This window comes from Rousettus aegyptiacus, unplaced genomic scaffold, assembly GCF_014176215.1.
Source record: "Rousettus aegyptiacus isolate mRouAeg1 unplaced genomic scaffold, mRouAeg1.p scaffold_m13_p_5, whole genome shotgun sequence".
Classification (NCBI taxonomy): domain Eukaryota; kingdom Metazoa; phylum Chordata; class Mammalia; order Chiroptera; family Pteropodidae; genus Rousettus; species Rousettus aegyptiacus.
The window spans coordinates 43,702,119-43,715,342 of record NW_023416308.1 but is presented as its reverse complement, the minus strand read 5'-3'; the positions used below and the strand labels follow the sequence as shown (position 1 = coordinate 43,715,342).

Genomic DNA, 13,224 nt, shown 5'->3' with positions numbered 1-13,224 from the left:
GTGACCTACATTGCTCGGATTCTGTAAGTAGATGTTCCAGTCTCACAGAAATAACATCAAACAGCAACATTTCTCATAGTCTATGATTTTAAAGAACAAGATTTCCTGGTCCTATATCCCTGATGTTAATAAACAAAGGTAGTTTTTATAGGCTCACAAACAGAATTGAAAAAACGGTCTCCTGGCAGAGAGTTGTAGCTCTGAGATATATTCTGTTAAGAAAGGAAAAGAGAAAGAAATGATTGAGTCCACTATGGGATAAAGTTGCTTTCAGGTTCAAGGACCCCATTTTCTTGTGTCTATCCTCCCTATTATTTACATGGTTTGGATTTGTTAATTTGATGCATACATTGCTTTGCTTTGGGATATTAATATTTAAGATTACTAATCTAATGATGTTACACAGAAAATCCAACAAACTGTAAATTTCCTTATAACACAATTCAGCTAAAATGTGTCTTTATATTTATAATGAAAGTACATTACTATGAAAACTGAAATTTCAAAAATGTCCACGCATAATTTTAACTACTCAGTATTTTAAAATTATAATAAATTTTCAGGATATAAATTCTTAAATGTAAATAGTATTTTGTAAGTTGTAATTTGTGATACAACTGATCAATGTTCCAGTGGTAACTTCAAACACAAAAGTGCTTTGAAAATTTAAAGAATACTTTAGGAAGAGGATAAAAAGCCCAACTGAAAAGTTTATATACTTCAACTGAATCTACTTTCTATGAATGAAGTTTAAAACTTGTAAAGAAGGCTACAAATGAATAAAAAGGCACAGCAGAAACAATGTGACTCATCAGGCAATGCAGTTACAATATGTACACATTCTGCATAATGCAAGTCTTTACATTGTATGTATACCTGTGCACGATTTGATGACCCTTCAAAGAAGAGTTTCTCTGCACCTGGGCTGATGGTGGGTTGGGTACAACAAAGGAGTTGAAGGTGAAAGCCAGTAGTAGGTACACTGCACCATTCTTACAGCTCAGATGAGGCAAGTTTCTCTCTCACAAAACCCGCTCAGGTATGAATGACCATGTGACAGACCACAAACTCTCTAATTAGTAGCAATACGACTTTCAGAAAAATATATAGAGGACATAATTCCAGGCTGAAACCAATGTTTGTGACAAAGTCGCACTCTGCACATAAATTTGCTACTAAATAGCCAGGATTTAAGAGACTTGAAAGGTCCTGTAGGTGGCTATTATTACTTGCGGAAATGATAAAGATAGTTTGATCAAAACCAAAGCAGCTAACAGAGCGGAGAGCTGTTTTTAGTTCATTTTGATTTAATTTGCTGCCTAGATTCCTTATAAAAGGCCAAGATTTAACTTTGAGAACTTGTAAGGGTGGAGTAGGAAGTCATTAGCACCGATACGCAACAGCTGAGCTGAAACACAAACATCCCTCTGTAAGAAATAACCCTTTGGCAATGACGGAAAGGGACTTCAACACCTACCTAATGCGTACCAAGTGATCTCTCAGACAAGATCTCATTTAAGAATCTCTTAAGGATTCGATGAAAGCGGAAACGGCCTGCTGGCCTAAAAAAAGTACGCCGCTCTGCTGTCTCACGTAAATGAGAAAAATAACCAGTGTGTGGAGTGGAAGGGTAGGTAAATAAATAGAGGAGGGACGAAGGAAGCAAAAAAAGAAAGATACATTTGGGGAGGAAAACAAAACAAAACAAAAATAGATAACCAGGTCTTTTTCAACCAAACAAAGTAAGAGAGTTCTTGCAGAACTAGGCATTTTGCAAATAATCTAAACTCAGTAAATACCTCTTTGAAACGAACAAACTTACTTCTGAAAAACATGCGCGTCCAATAACATCCCCAAACACGTGGCGGGGGTGGAGTAATCAGTCGCAATACCAGGCGAGACTCTAAGTCCCATCATCCTATTCGGTAGTTAAACTGAGATGTCCAAGGGCGAGCCGGCGCACTGGGTGCTGGGACGTGTGGTTTTTGCTCCTGCGCCTCCCCGCGGGTTTGCGACGTTTAGCGACCATCGCGCCTGCGCCAGCGCCGGCTGAGAGGCTGGGGCAGTGGCGGCTCGTGCCGGGTGATGCTAGGCGGCTCCCTGCGCTCCAGGCTGTTGCGAGGTGTGGGTGGGAGTCGCGGGCAGTTCGGGGCGCGGGGTGTCCGCGAAGGTGGCGCAGCCATGGCGGCAGGGGAGAGCATGGCTCAGCGGATGGTGTGGGTGGACCTGGAGGTGAGTGAGTTCGGTGTGGGGGTGAGGGAAGGCGACTGAGGTTTCGCGCGTGGACCGAGTAGTTGAGCCTGTCCGGAAAGAGCGGCGGGCTTCTGGGTCTCAGGGGTGGCAAGTGAGTGCCGCCCGAGTGTGGGCGGGGCCGCGGGGCAAGTCAGGGGGCAGGAGTCCTGCGGGTGTTTGGGACTACTATGCTGTTTTGTGAGGTTTCTTTTCAAAAGGGAGGAGTCATCTATATGGCTGCTTCTCCCCCCACATTAGTTCCGCCCAGATGTGAACCTCTCTAACTCTCTGGTACCCCTGGGCTTGGGGTCACAGGTGTAGGGGTGAGAACAGCGGTTCTGCTAGACTCCACTTCCCCAGCCTTACAGGACCCTAGGTTGTTGGAGCTAGATGGGACTCTGGAGATGACTCAGCTTTAACCCTCTTTCCATAAACTAGAAAACTGAGGCCCATAAAGAGGATTCAGCTCATTCAAGGTCATACTGTTAGTGAGCATCTGAGTTGGGACTAGAACCCGGTTCTCTTTCCTTTAGATTTTCCATACTCATGCCAAGGACTCTGTCCTTTCTCCAGCCTCAGTTTTCTCATATATGAAATAGGGATAATAACAGTACTTTCTACATTCGATTGTAATGAAGATCAAGTGGTTAATTAATTAATATGAAATCTTTGTAAACTCTGCAGAGATGTAATGATGTTAGTTATCTAATGCTTCTGAAGTCGAATGCTGTCCGTACTCAATTTTGCTTACTTTGCATCTGTCCTAGAGTGGAACCAGGTTGTCTGACATATAGCAGGTTTTTGCTAAGTGTTTATTGAATAAATGACTAATGTTTAGTACCTTAAGGGCTTTTCTGTCCTGCTATGGGATATAAATTGAATATGCTTGAGAGAATTCCTGTTAAATAAACTTTGTTAAAACAGGCCAGAAAGATGGTTTTGTGTGTGTTATATATTTATTTTTTATTGCAGATGACAGGATTGGACATTGAGAAGGACCAGATTATTGAGATGGCTTGTCTAATAACTGATTCCGATCTCAACATTTTGGCTGAAGTAGGTGCCCTGTAATATAACCATACTGTTTAAAGTATATGAGAAATATAAAGGTTGTTTTCCCTATCTCTTTATCTAAATAATAAGAAAACTGAGGTTCTGTATAGATGAAGGTACAAAGTAATGTGCTAGGTCATGGTAGGATTGGTACTAGAACCAAACTAATCCAGTTCACAGCCTAGTTATTTTTCAAAAATTATAGAAACAAATGCTGTCATTTACTATGTGCCAGGCATAGGCCTTAAGTGCTTTACATGTATTTAATCTTAATCCTCACAATGACTATAAGGTAGGAACTATTATACTCATTTTATAAAGGAGGGTATTTTGGCACTGAGATGTTGGTTAATTTACTTAAGGCCACCTGACTAGTTGTTAGGGGAGCCAGGAATTTAACCCAGACATTCTGAGTAAAGTGCCCCTAATCAATAAGACAATAATCTATAGTCCCATCAGGATTGGTGATTCATGCCAAAGTTGACACTTTTATATCATAACCATAACTTTAATTTGACTCCATATATTTAGTTTTTGCTTTTTCAACTATGACATGTGATTCTTCTAGACCCGTATTAAGATTTTAGAAATTCTGCTGATACAGAATCCTAAAACGTTCTCTTGTTAAAGTTTTAATGTGCTCCCTTTCACTGAAACATTAAGTACAACAAATAAAACACACCTGTTGCCTTTTGGCCACACATTTAAGTGTTTCATGAGTGGCCAAAAGGCAACAGGTGTGTTTTATTTGTTGTACTTAATGTTTCAGTGATTGGTAGACGGTGAAATCCCTGGCCTTGAATAACTCATTGTCAGCAATATTCAGAGGCAGTAAACGGTGAAATAGGAACACAGTGTGAATGTTTGTGGGAAAGATAGTCTTCTTAAAATAAGTCCCCAGAGGGTAGGATTGATATGTTATTGGCACTGGATAAATTTTATAAATCCGTAGTTAAGACTACACTTATTTTCCTGGGTAGTTAAAAGAGAGGAGAAGGCATTTGTAGATGAATTGCTACTAATTGAGTACTAGGCTTACATCTTGGATTACCTCCTGATACATCAGCTGGAGGAGAATCATGAGACTGTATTTCTCATCATAACAACTAGCTTTTTCAACAACTATATAAATAAAGTCCTGAGTTTTAGGTTTTTTTTTTTTTTTTTTTTTTTCACTTGGAATTCACTAGGATGAATAATGAAGTGTCTTTATTTTACTAGCCCTAATTACTCTTGGCTAAAGAAGAATTTCTCCCTTAGACTGTTGATATAATGTGAAATACTGACAGTTTAATAGACCAGTTAATTGATATGTACCCTGGAAGAAATTTGGGTGTGTTCACCAACTGCAGATGAGTGCCACATTTGTAAATGGATTCAGATGAGGATAAGGATGTTAAAAAAAAAAATGCTGAGGGGCTGTTGACACTTAAATGTCAGTGGAAGATAAGTTTTATTCTTTTATATGAGTCTGAGGGAAAATGTTTTATGGTAGTAGAAGAACAAACATCCTACTCTGAAAATTTCTTGATGGATAGCTTAATGTGCCAAACTGGGATCTAGAGTAAGTTATGTAGCCTTCAATTGATAGTTGTTTGTTTTTTCCACTGTAGTGTGTTAGAATTGTTTTTTACAATGTGAGGTTTTGGTTTTTAAACAAATATGTTGTTAGAGCAATTTTTTTTTTGCTTCATGGAGATTGCCATTATCAGTTTTCTTGTTTAGTTAAAACTCCCCATTGTAGGATGTCAGGCACATTTTAGTCAGTTCTAGCTATTCCTCTCAGTGATTGCAAACTGTTTTACCACCTTAGTAGTAATAATACCTTGGATTTATAGTACTTGTAGAAAGTTCAAAGAACTTTCATATCTCTAATGTTTTTCATCCCTTTGAAGGACGGGGGCAGTTTGTTATCTCCATTGTACAGGAGGAGAAATTAAGCCCAAAGTGACTTGCTCTAATGCCGCAATTCCAGCTTCTCTTACTTCTGGGACTCCATCTAAGAGACAGTTGAATGTTCTATTAAATGGAGCTGAGAATTTGAGGGCTACTCCCCCCCCCCCCCACCAGATGTCACTTTTTAAATTCTCTAATATAAAAATATTGTTAAACAGTATAACTTTATTCAAAATATGTGTATAGTAAGCTGTTGGGTTTTTTTGCCCTGTTCTGCCCTGTTCTACTCCCGCAAGTTTATGTATTTTCTTGGTATTTTGTATGCACATATAAGTAAAGGTACATATTTTTTTAAACAAGTACAAGTGAAATCATGTATGTGTATCTACTGTTCTGCAATTTTTTTTTTCACTTGGCAGTGTGGACACTTTTCAAAATGAACTCAGAAGTTGGCAAGCTTTTTCTAAAAAAGACCAAATATTAAATATTTTAGGTTTAGTGTGCTACTTACCTCTCTTTACATGTGTGTTTATTTTACAATTCTTTAAAATGTAAAAAACAGCTTGCTGACATTGAAAAAGTAAAAGCCACATGTGGGCTATGGTTTGTTAACCTTGATAGATATCTATTTCCTCTATTAGTAAGCATTTCAGTTTTTAGGTGTTTGTGTGTGTGCATTTATGTATGTATGTATATATGTGTATGTTCATTTTTTTTTTTTTTTTTTTGCCACGGACGGTGCTAGAATGAATGAAGACCACTTTTAGAGTTAACAAAGTACCCTCATCTCTTACTTTCTCTGGTGTGTGTGTGTGTGTGTGTGTGTGTGTGTGTGTGTGTATGTTTAATCCTTAAAGCAACGTAAACTTTACCTTAGAAATCAAGGTTGTCCCTGTTGATTCTGAATGACTAATGGCTTTTCTCATCCATAGGGTCCTAATCTGATTATAAAACAGCCAGATGAGTTGCTGGACAGCATGTCAGATTGGTGTAAGGAGCATCATGGGAAGGTAACATTACCAAATGACAGGATTGCTGCTTTGGGGATCAGTAACAACATCTGAATCCTATACCATTGTTGGATGGTATTTTAAGAAAGGGTTAGAGGAAGATTGCTTGGCAAGCCTGGGAAACTGCTTGCTTGTTTACTTTTCATCTCTGGCACCTCTCGAGATCATCTCCTGAATGTCCTCCCTTTTGCTCTCCTACGTCCAGTCTGTCGCGAACGCATTGTGGATTGCCAAGTATTGCTCAAGTCGGTCTTTTGGATAAGGTTAGACATCAACTTTCAGAGAAGGGGCAATGCTACTCTCCTGCTAATAGTTGTTTCTTTCCAGAGATTATATGCTTGGACTGTGAGCACCATCTTTTTTGACTGGAAATGCTATTAACAATCAGGCACATAGCTTCTTTGACTTGGATTCTTTAAGAAAAAATCCTTGCAAAGATGGCAGTTTCAGGTTGAATTTGGGCTCTGTAAATGGTTCATTCATGGTTGTATTTGCCCGTTTTAGAAGTAAAGTTTTGTTTCTGGATGCCTTTGAAAACTGACTTCATGTGTTTTTGGTGGGGGCTGGGGATTCTCTCTTGCAGTCTGGTCTAACCAAAGCAGTGAAGGAGAGTACAATGACCTTGCAGCAGGCAGAGTATGAATTTCTGTCCTTTGTACGACAGCAGACTCCTCCGGGGCTCTGTCCTCTTGCAGGTAAAATCCAATCCTACATATACCTTGTAGATAGTCTTCCATTATAGTGGTTCAAGAGTCTGCAGTTCCAGAAAGATCAGCCAAGACCAACATGTCTTCCACTTACCCTGATGGATTATACATCTTTTGTATTCAAGTATACTTGTATAATTTGTGCATAAATATTGGGAAAATGCCCTGAAAGCTGACATGAGATCTGAGTACTCAGACTAACTATAAAGTTTTTCCCCTTATTTTTATTATGGAGAATTTTCAAATGTACAGAGAAGTTGGGTTTAGTAATTGTTAAATTAACATTGTGCCATGTTTGTTTTACCTATTTTTTTTTGGATGTTAGAAAGTAAATTATAGGCATTGTGATAATTTTTTTCCCAAGTAACTTCATCAAGCATTTCCAAGAATAAGGACATTTTCCTATGTAACCACAATATCATCACATTTAAGATAATTAAAAATAATTCAGTAACTTCAGCTGATATCTAGTCCACACCCAAAATGTCTAATTGTTTTTGAATCAGGACTTCATCAAGGCTCATGCATTGTTTTATTTGGTTATTACGTCTCTTTAGTCTCTTAATCTAAAATGTCCACCTGTATTTTTTTCCTCGTGACAATGACTTTTTAAAGAAACCAGGCTAGTTCTACCAGAATTTCGAAAGTACTGCCATGTCATAGGAAAGTTAATGTTCTCTGGAGGTGTATTTGTATTTGTATATGTAAATTGATGTAGTAACTCTTTATAAAAAGAGTTTTGACTTTAAGTACTAGAGCATATATTGTATAAATTTTTCTCCTAGCCTTGTAGCTGGTGTCTATATTAAAGTTCTCATTTAAAATTTAGTGTTTTTAATATAAACTACTGTATAGAAATATGAATATGAATATAATTTGTTAAAATTGGAATGTAAATAAAGGTTTATCAACTTATGTGATTCAGTTACATTATTAGTGTTAGTGGTGTGAATTTTGTGACACTGGGAGAAAATTTGCACCTCTGGTATGATACAAAAAAGTAACAAATAGATTTGTGTATCATTTTAGGTTTGTGGAACAATCGATTTGTCCTTTTGTCCATAGACCATTTGAAAATTTATTATGAGCTAGAATGACTAAATCCTCAGAATTTATACTCATAATCTAATCAGAGGCACTCAAACCTGAAATACTTTTAGGACTTGTTTGAACTATAAAAAATCATCTCCATTTCAGTACAGTCTATGAATTTTATATCCTGTTGTATACTACTAGAAATACACAGATGCAGTATACTTCGTGTCTTTCTAGGAAATTCAGTTCATGCAGATAAGAAGTTTCTTGACAAATACATGCCCCAGTTCATGAAACATCTTCATTATAGAATAATTGATGTGAGCACTGTTAAAGAACTGTGCAGGTAAGGGCTATATTTAGGAACCATTAAATTTTCTCATTTAGCATGTTTTAATTGAGAATTTGTGGAAATTGACTAGAGCTATAAAACTGAGGGTGCCAAGTGGATATATAACTTTCTCATCCTGTATTTGCTTGGATGGGACCGTAATTCATTCTGGACTGGTGAGAATTGGGGGAAACAGTGTCAAAAATCTCTCACAGAAATTTCATTAATCTCAAAAATTTATTGAGCACCCATTCTGTGCCACGTATTGGCCTATGTGCTGGGAACATATAGATGAAAAGCCCTTAAGTAGCTTAGAATTTAGGGGGTTGACACGTGTTAAAACCCTAAAAATATACTGTGTAATGACCGTAATGGAAATATTCATATAGCATATTGACGGCACAAAGGAGTGAGCTGGAGTGAGAGGAATGGGCAAACTTTACATAGAAACTAGCTTTTAAGTTGAGATTTAAAGAATGCAGGGTTTACTAGGTATCTAAGTGAAAGAGCATTCCAGAAAACGGGCAGAGGTATAAAGGCATGAAGGAACAGGAAGATAAGAGCAGAACATGTTCAGGGAATTACAAATAGTTTATTAATGCTGGAGTGCAAAGCATGAGGTTGGAAAAAGTGGATTACAAGGCCCAGTTATGAAGGGCTTGTATGCCATGCTAAGGAGGTTGAAATTTATCTTGATAGGGATGGAGTCTCTTTGAGAAGTTTAAGTAGAGGGGTGAGTTATATGATTAGATCATTCTGATTAGAAAATGACAAGAAAAGAGGGAGATAAGAAAGGAGACTTTTGCATCATCTTGGAGAGAACAAAAAGCTAGAGAAATGGCAGTTGGGTGGTAGAGAAGGGTATGGAGATAAGGTATTTGAGAAAATCAGTCAGCTGGCAGTGAATGTTTGAATTAAGCGAGGAAAAGGGAGGAATAAAGAGATTCTAGTGTTTCTAGTTTGTGCAGTTAGGTAGATGATGGAACTGTTTGAAGATAAAGGGGAAAATGAAAGTAGATTTTGCTAGATAGGGGAAGGGAGGTGTTGAGGATGATGAGGTTGGTTTTATATAATTGAATTAGGAGTGTCTGATGGATTTTTAGGTGGACATGTCTCCAGCAGGCAGTCGGCTATCCATGACAGAAACTCAGGAGACGGCTAGGCTGGAGTTAACAGATTTAGGAACCTTGGTTCATCGATGAGCTTTGCCTAAAGAGATTGTAAGAATGAAGAGAGGAGAGGGTGGAAGGTAGAGACCCAAGCAAAGGGGCAACTCGATAGTCACAACCTGAATGCCTTTTTTTAGTGTTCATAAATTACATGAAGGAGGTAATTATTCAGTGTATTTGAGACATTTTCTTTTGAGAGTTCCATTTTTTGCTGTGTGTAGACGCTGGTATCCAGAAGAATATGAATTTGCACCAAAGAAGGCTGCTTCTCACAGGTAAGTTGGGTCCTTCCAAGTGCTTGGCATTCTAACGTGCCCAATTCCTAACTGCTTGAAATAATATCTCCTTTTTCCCCTTGGGGGAAAATAAAGGAGAACTAGTGTAAAGGTAACTTTCTTTTGTTAAGATTATCAGAACTTCTGGTCAGGATTCTAGCATTCCATTCTGAGGTATGTAGGGTCTTATGTCTGTCTACTGCAGTTTTAAAACTTTTAGATAACTTAGTCTGTAGGTATACGAAACTGTCTAATTTTTCTAGTACCAAGCAGTATTTATTTTCTTCTCAGCAAGAATATGGACTTGTAGCCATTTATAATTAGACTATATTATGTATATTTGTATATAGAGTTAGCCTGACTGTGACACTTTATCATTGTTCACATTGTTTCTTTTGTTTGCAACTTTTAGTACAAGTACACAAGGAATTTAAAGATCTTAGTATTTAGTGTTCTCTTTTACTTTTTGATTTTGTCATCTTTCAGGAGGAACATAAAACTTGGTGAGAGATTTAGCAGCTGGCTTCTAAGGGCAGCATTTGGTCTCTTTACTGAGCACTTACTGTGTGCCAGGCTAGTTCTAGGCAAACACAGAAAGACCAAGACCCTTCTCTAAAGGGTCTGGCATTTTATTTTATTTTTAATGGGACTTAAATGGATGACAGCACAGTAATACATGGCTAGAATATCTTATTTGAAACAATTGGGGTTTGGTGTGTTTTGGATTTCAGAATTTTATAGGTTTTAGAAAGATAACAGTGCATCTGTAGTGTTTATCATTATATAAGACCCCTAACAAGATCTGAGGAAGCACCCTGTAATCAAACACATCGATAATTCTCCAGTGAACCATATGGATATTCAAACCAAATGGCATTACCGATGACTATAAATAGCTTCATGTCAAGGTTAGTCAGGTTTTGCCAAACAATGGGTTAACAAAAGCACTTTGGGTTTTCAGATCTTTTTCAAATTTCAGTATTGTGAACAGGATGTGGTGCACCTTATTTAGCCATAGGTTTTGTTTTGTTTTTTGTTTTTGGACAGTTTCAGCTCTCTGTATCCAAGACCTGGGAAGAAAGCAAAATTGTTGCCTTAACCACAGAAATAACTGTTGTAAAACTCTTACACTAAAGTTTGTGCAGTTTATTCCCAGAAGAGGCCCTTGGCCCATCATTCAGAGCTTATTGATTTACTTGCACATTGTTCTAATAATCTTGGTTACCTGATTTCTCAGACTACAACAGATGAGAAACAGCATGTTGGAGGAGAAGAAAGGCTGTTAGATGGAGGCAGGCTGCCACTGATTATAGCACAAATCATCACGAGAGAGGAGGTAGATCCTCTTTTATGGTTAGGTACTGTCTGATAATTGATGTTTATTATGATGCCTGAATCATGAGTTACATTCAAGTATGTCATATTTTGGGATGTCATTAAGTATTGCACAGTGTTTCCCAGGCTGTGTTCCATGAGGTGTTAATAAATTTTCCTCCGATGTGGTTGATCAAGTTTTAGATATACTGTGTATATAGTACAACCATCTCTTGGAAATTCTCTATACACATGAGTACTTTAAATGCTTTATAAAGAGTTTCAAAAAAGACATTTTAATCTAGATTTTCCTAAACTTATTTGACCCTAGAATTCTTTTTTTTCCTGTGGAACACCTCACCATCTTATGGAAGTTTTGGGAAATTTTACTGTTATATCTTACACATTTTTAAAATCAAACTTTTTAAAAAATAACAAAGCACTTAAATTTGCTCTACTGAAATGTTCCAGTTCTTGGTGTCAGATAGTGGCATTTACATTAGTACCTGTTGTTCTTAAATTATTTTAAAAAGTTATGCTTTGTAAAATGATTATCATCTCCTGTTCTGGGGCATTTCAATTCAGTACAGTATGTTTGCTTATAGGGCACTTGATGACATTAGTGAAAGCATCAAAGAACTTCAGTTTTACCGAAATAACATCTTCAAGAAAAAAACAGATGAAAAGAAGAGGAAAATTATAGAAAATGGGGAAAATGAGAAGACTGTGAGTTGATGCCAGTTCTCATGCTGCCACTACATAGTTCTCTGGAAGCGACTTCTGGTGGTTTTTTTGTTGTTCACGCTGATTGCTTGGCAGAGCACCTTTTTTCAGTTGATTTGCATCTCAAGATTATTCAAGCAGACAGCACCTGAAATATTATTTTTCTCCTAACATTCTGTTTTCATTTATGACACAACAGCTTCTTTGTAAGTACCAGGTCATGTCCATCCCTTGGTACATATCTGCATTTGCTTTTAGACCTTTTTTGTTTGTTTGTTTAAAAAAATAAAGCTAGTTCTATTGAAATGCAAACCTTTTTGTACCATCTATTCTTTAGTAGTTTGTTCATTGCAAAATGATGGCTTTTTCTTTTTTTAACTGGTATGGCTAATATTTAAATTTTCATAATACCACGAGGAATGGATTAAGCTTATGTTAAATAGGAAGTGAACTTGTTCTGTTTTGCTTTACAAATTATGATAGAATAACTAGAAATTGAAGGAGTAAATTTCGGCTGATTGTTATTAACAGAGTTTACAAATAACTACTCTTCACTATATTCAAGAAAGTCAGGCAAGCAATCAGACAGGAATTCTATAGGTCATACCTAAGATTTATTGAATAAGATGTGACATACAAGGCCATCACTGTGCTAGGTTTATAGAATGTAGATAGGTAGCTGCCCTAGGTTTAATAGTAAGTAAGTATTTGAGAAAGGGTTTCAGTTGGAATAGCTTAACTCCTAAGTTTATGTATGTTAGAGCACAGTACTAAGGTGAGTCCTTTGCCCGAGGGTACATTAGAATCATTTGTCTGTAGAACACATCTAGTTCTGCCAATGCCTCATTAAGAAATTAGAATTGGGAAGGGCCCACAGGTGACTTGTCTCCTTGAGACTGAAAGACATCTGTGGTGGTCTCAAATTATATCCCCAACTCGATTATGGCCATTATGTGAACATAGCAGTGTGATCCTGATGTGCGAGAGTTACAGATATCGAAATCACTGGACTGTAGATCAGAATTATTTCATAATTTCATTTACTGTGTTGTTTTACTTATACAACTTTGTGAGTGGAGAGAGACTTTAGTGTAACTTTTTTCAAATGTGTGAATTAAGGCTCAAATTCAAGTGTAGTTAAGTGCGAGTCGATGAGAACAGGTCTGACTTCTTACTGGTGTTCTCTCTAGTGTTTAGAATGGCGTGGGTCTTAGCTCTTGTACCAACAATCAGTGCTTTGGAAGACAGGATTGCGTAGTAAAGAACAGGGCTCTTGAGTCAGATTCTGGGTTCACACCTGAAGCCCATGATATAATAAGTGATTTTGCAAGTTCACCTTTTTAAGCCGCAGTTTCCTTACCTATAAAACAAGAATGATGGTACCTGACTCAAAGAATTGTTAGAAGTCAATTAAATACCGCTCACATAGTTCTGAGCTCTGCTTGGTAGTGATAGCAAGTGCTTAATGATAATGGATCA

The 13,224-nt window shown here is 37.3% G+C and overlaps 1 protein-coding gene across 3 annotated transcripts; it reads left to right on the top strand.

Moving 5' to 3' along the window:
- Positions 1-1,992: 1,992 nt before the first annotated feature.
- Positions 1,993-12,057, top strand: REXO2 (RNA exonuclease 2). Of its 3 annotated transcripts, XR_001595619.2 has the most exons (8): positions 2,033-2,232; positions 3,205-3,288; positions 6,114-6,191; positions 6,775-6,886; positions 8,171-8,279; positions 9,655-9,708; positions 10,946-11,044; positions 11,628-11,765. XR_001595619.2 is itself a non-coding variant. In XM_016134934.2 (7 exons), exons 1-7 carry the CDS (start codon positions 2,086-2,088, stop codon positions 11,755-11,757), a joined length of 714 nt encoding a protein of 237 aa, XP_015990420.1. In that variant the 5' UTR covers positions 1,993-2,085; the 3' UTR covers positions 11,758-12,057. The 3 variants fall into 3 exon arrangements, 2 of the variants coding, with proteins under 2 accessions (XP_015990420.1, XP_015990421.1); XM_016134934.2 differs by lacking the exon at positions 10,946-11,044 and having other exon boundaries at positions 1,993-2,232; positions 11,628-12,057; XM_016134935.2 differs by lacking the exons at positions 8,171-8,279; positions 10,946-11,044 and having other exon boundaries at positions 2,032-2,232; positions 11,628-12,057.
- Positions 12,058-13,224: the final 1,167 nt, after the last annotated feature.

Bases quoted from the DNA above. Each gene is read 5' to 3' on its own strand.
- REXO2 (XM_016134934.2), top strand. From the start codon at position 2,086: ATGCTAGGCGGCTCCCTGCGCTCCAGGCTGTTGCGAGGTGTGGGTGGG. The intron at 3,289-6,113 runs GTAGGTGCCCTG...TCTCATCCATAG, and splicing joins ATCTCAACATTTTGGCTGAA to GGTCCTAATCTGATTATAAA. The intron at 6,887-8,170 runs GTAAAATCCAAT...GTGTCTTTCTAG, and splicing joins GGGGCTCTGTCCTCTTGCAG to GAAATTCAGTTCATGCAGAT.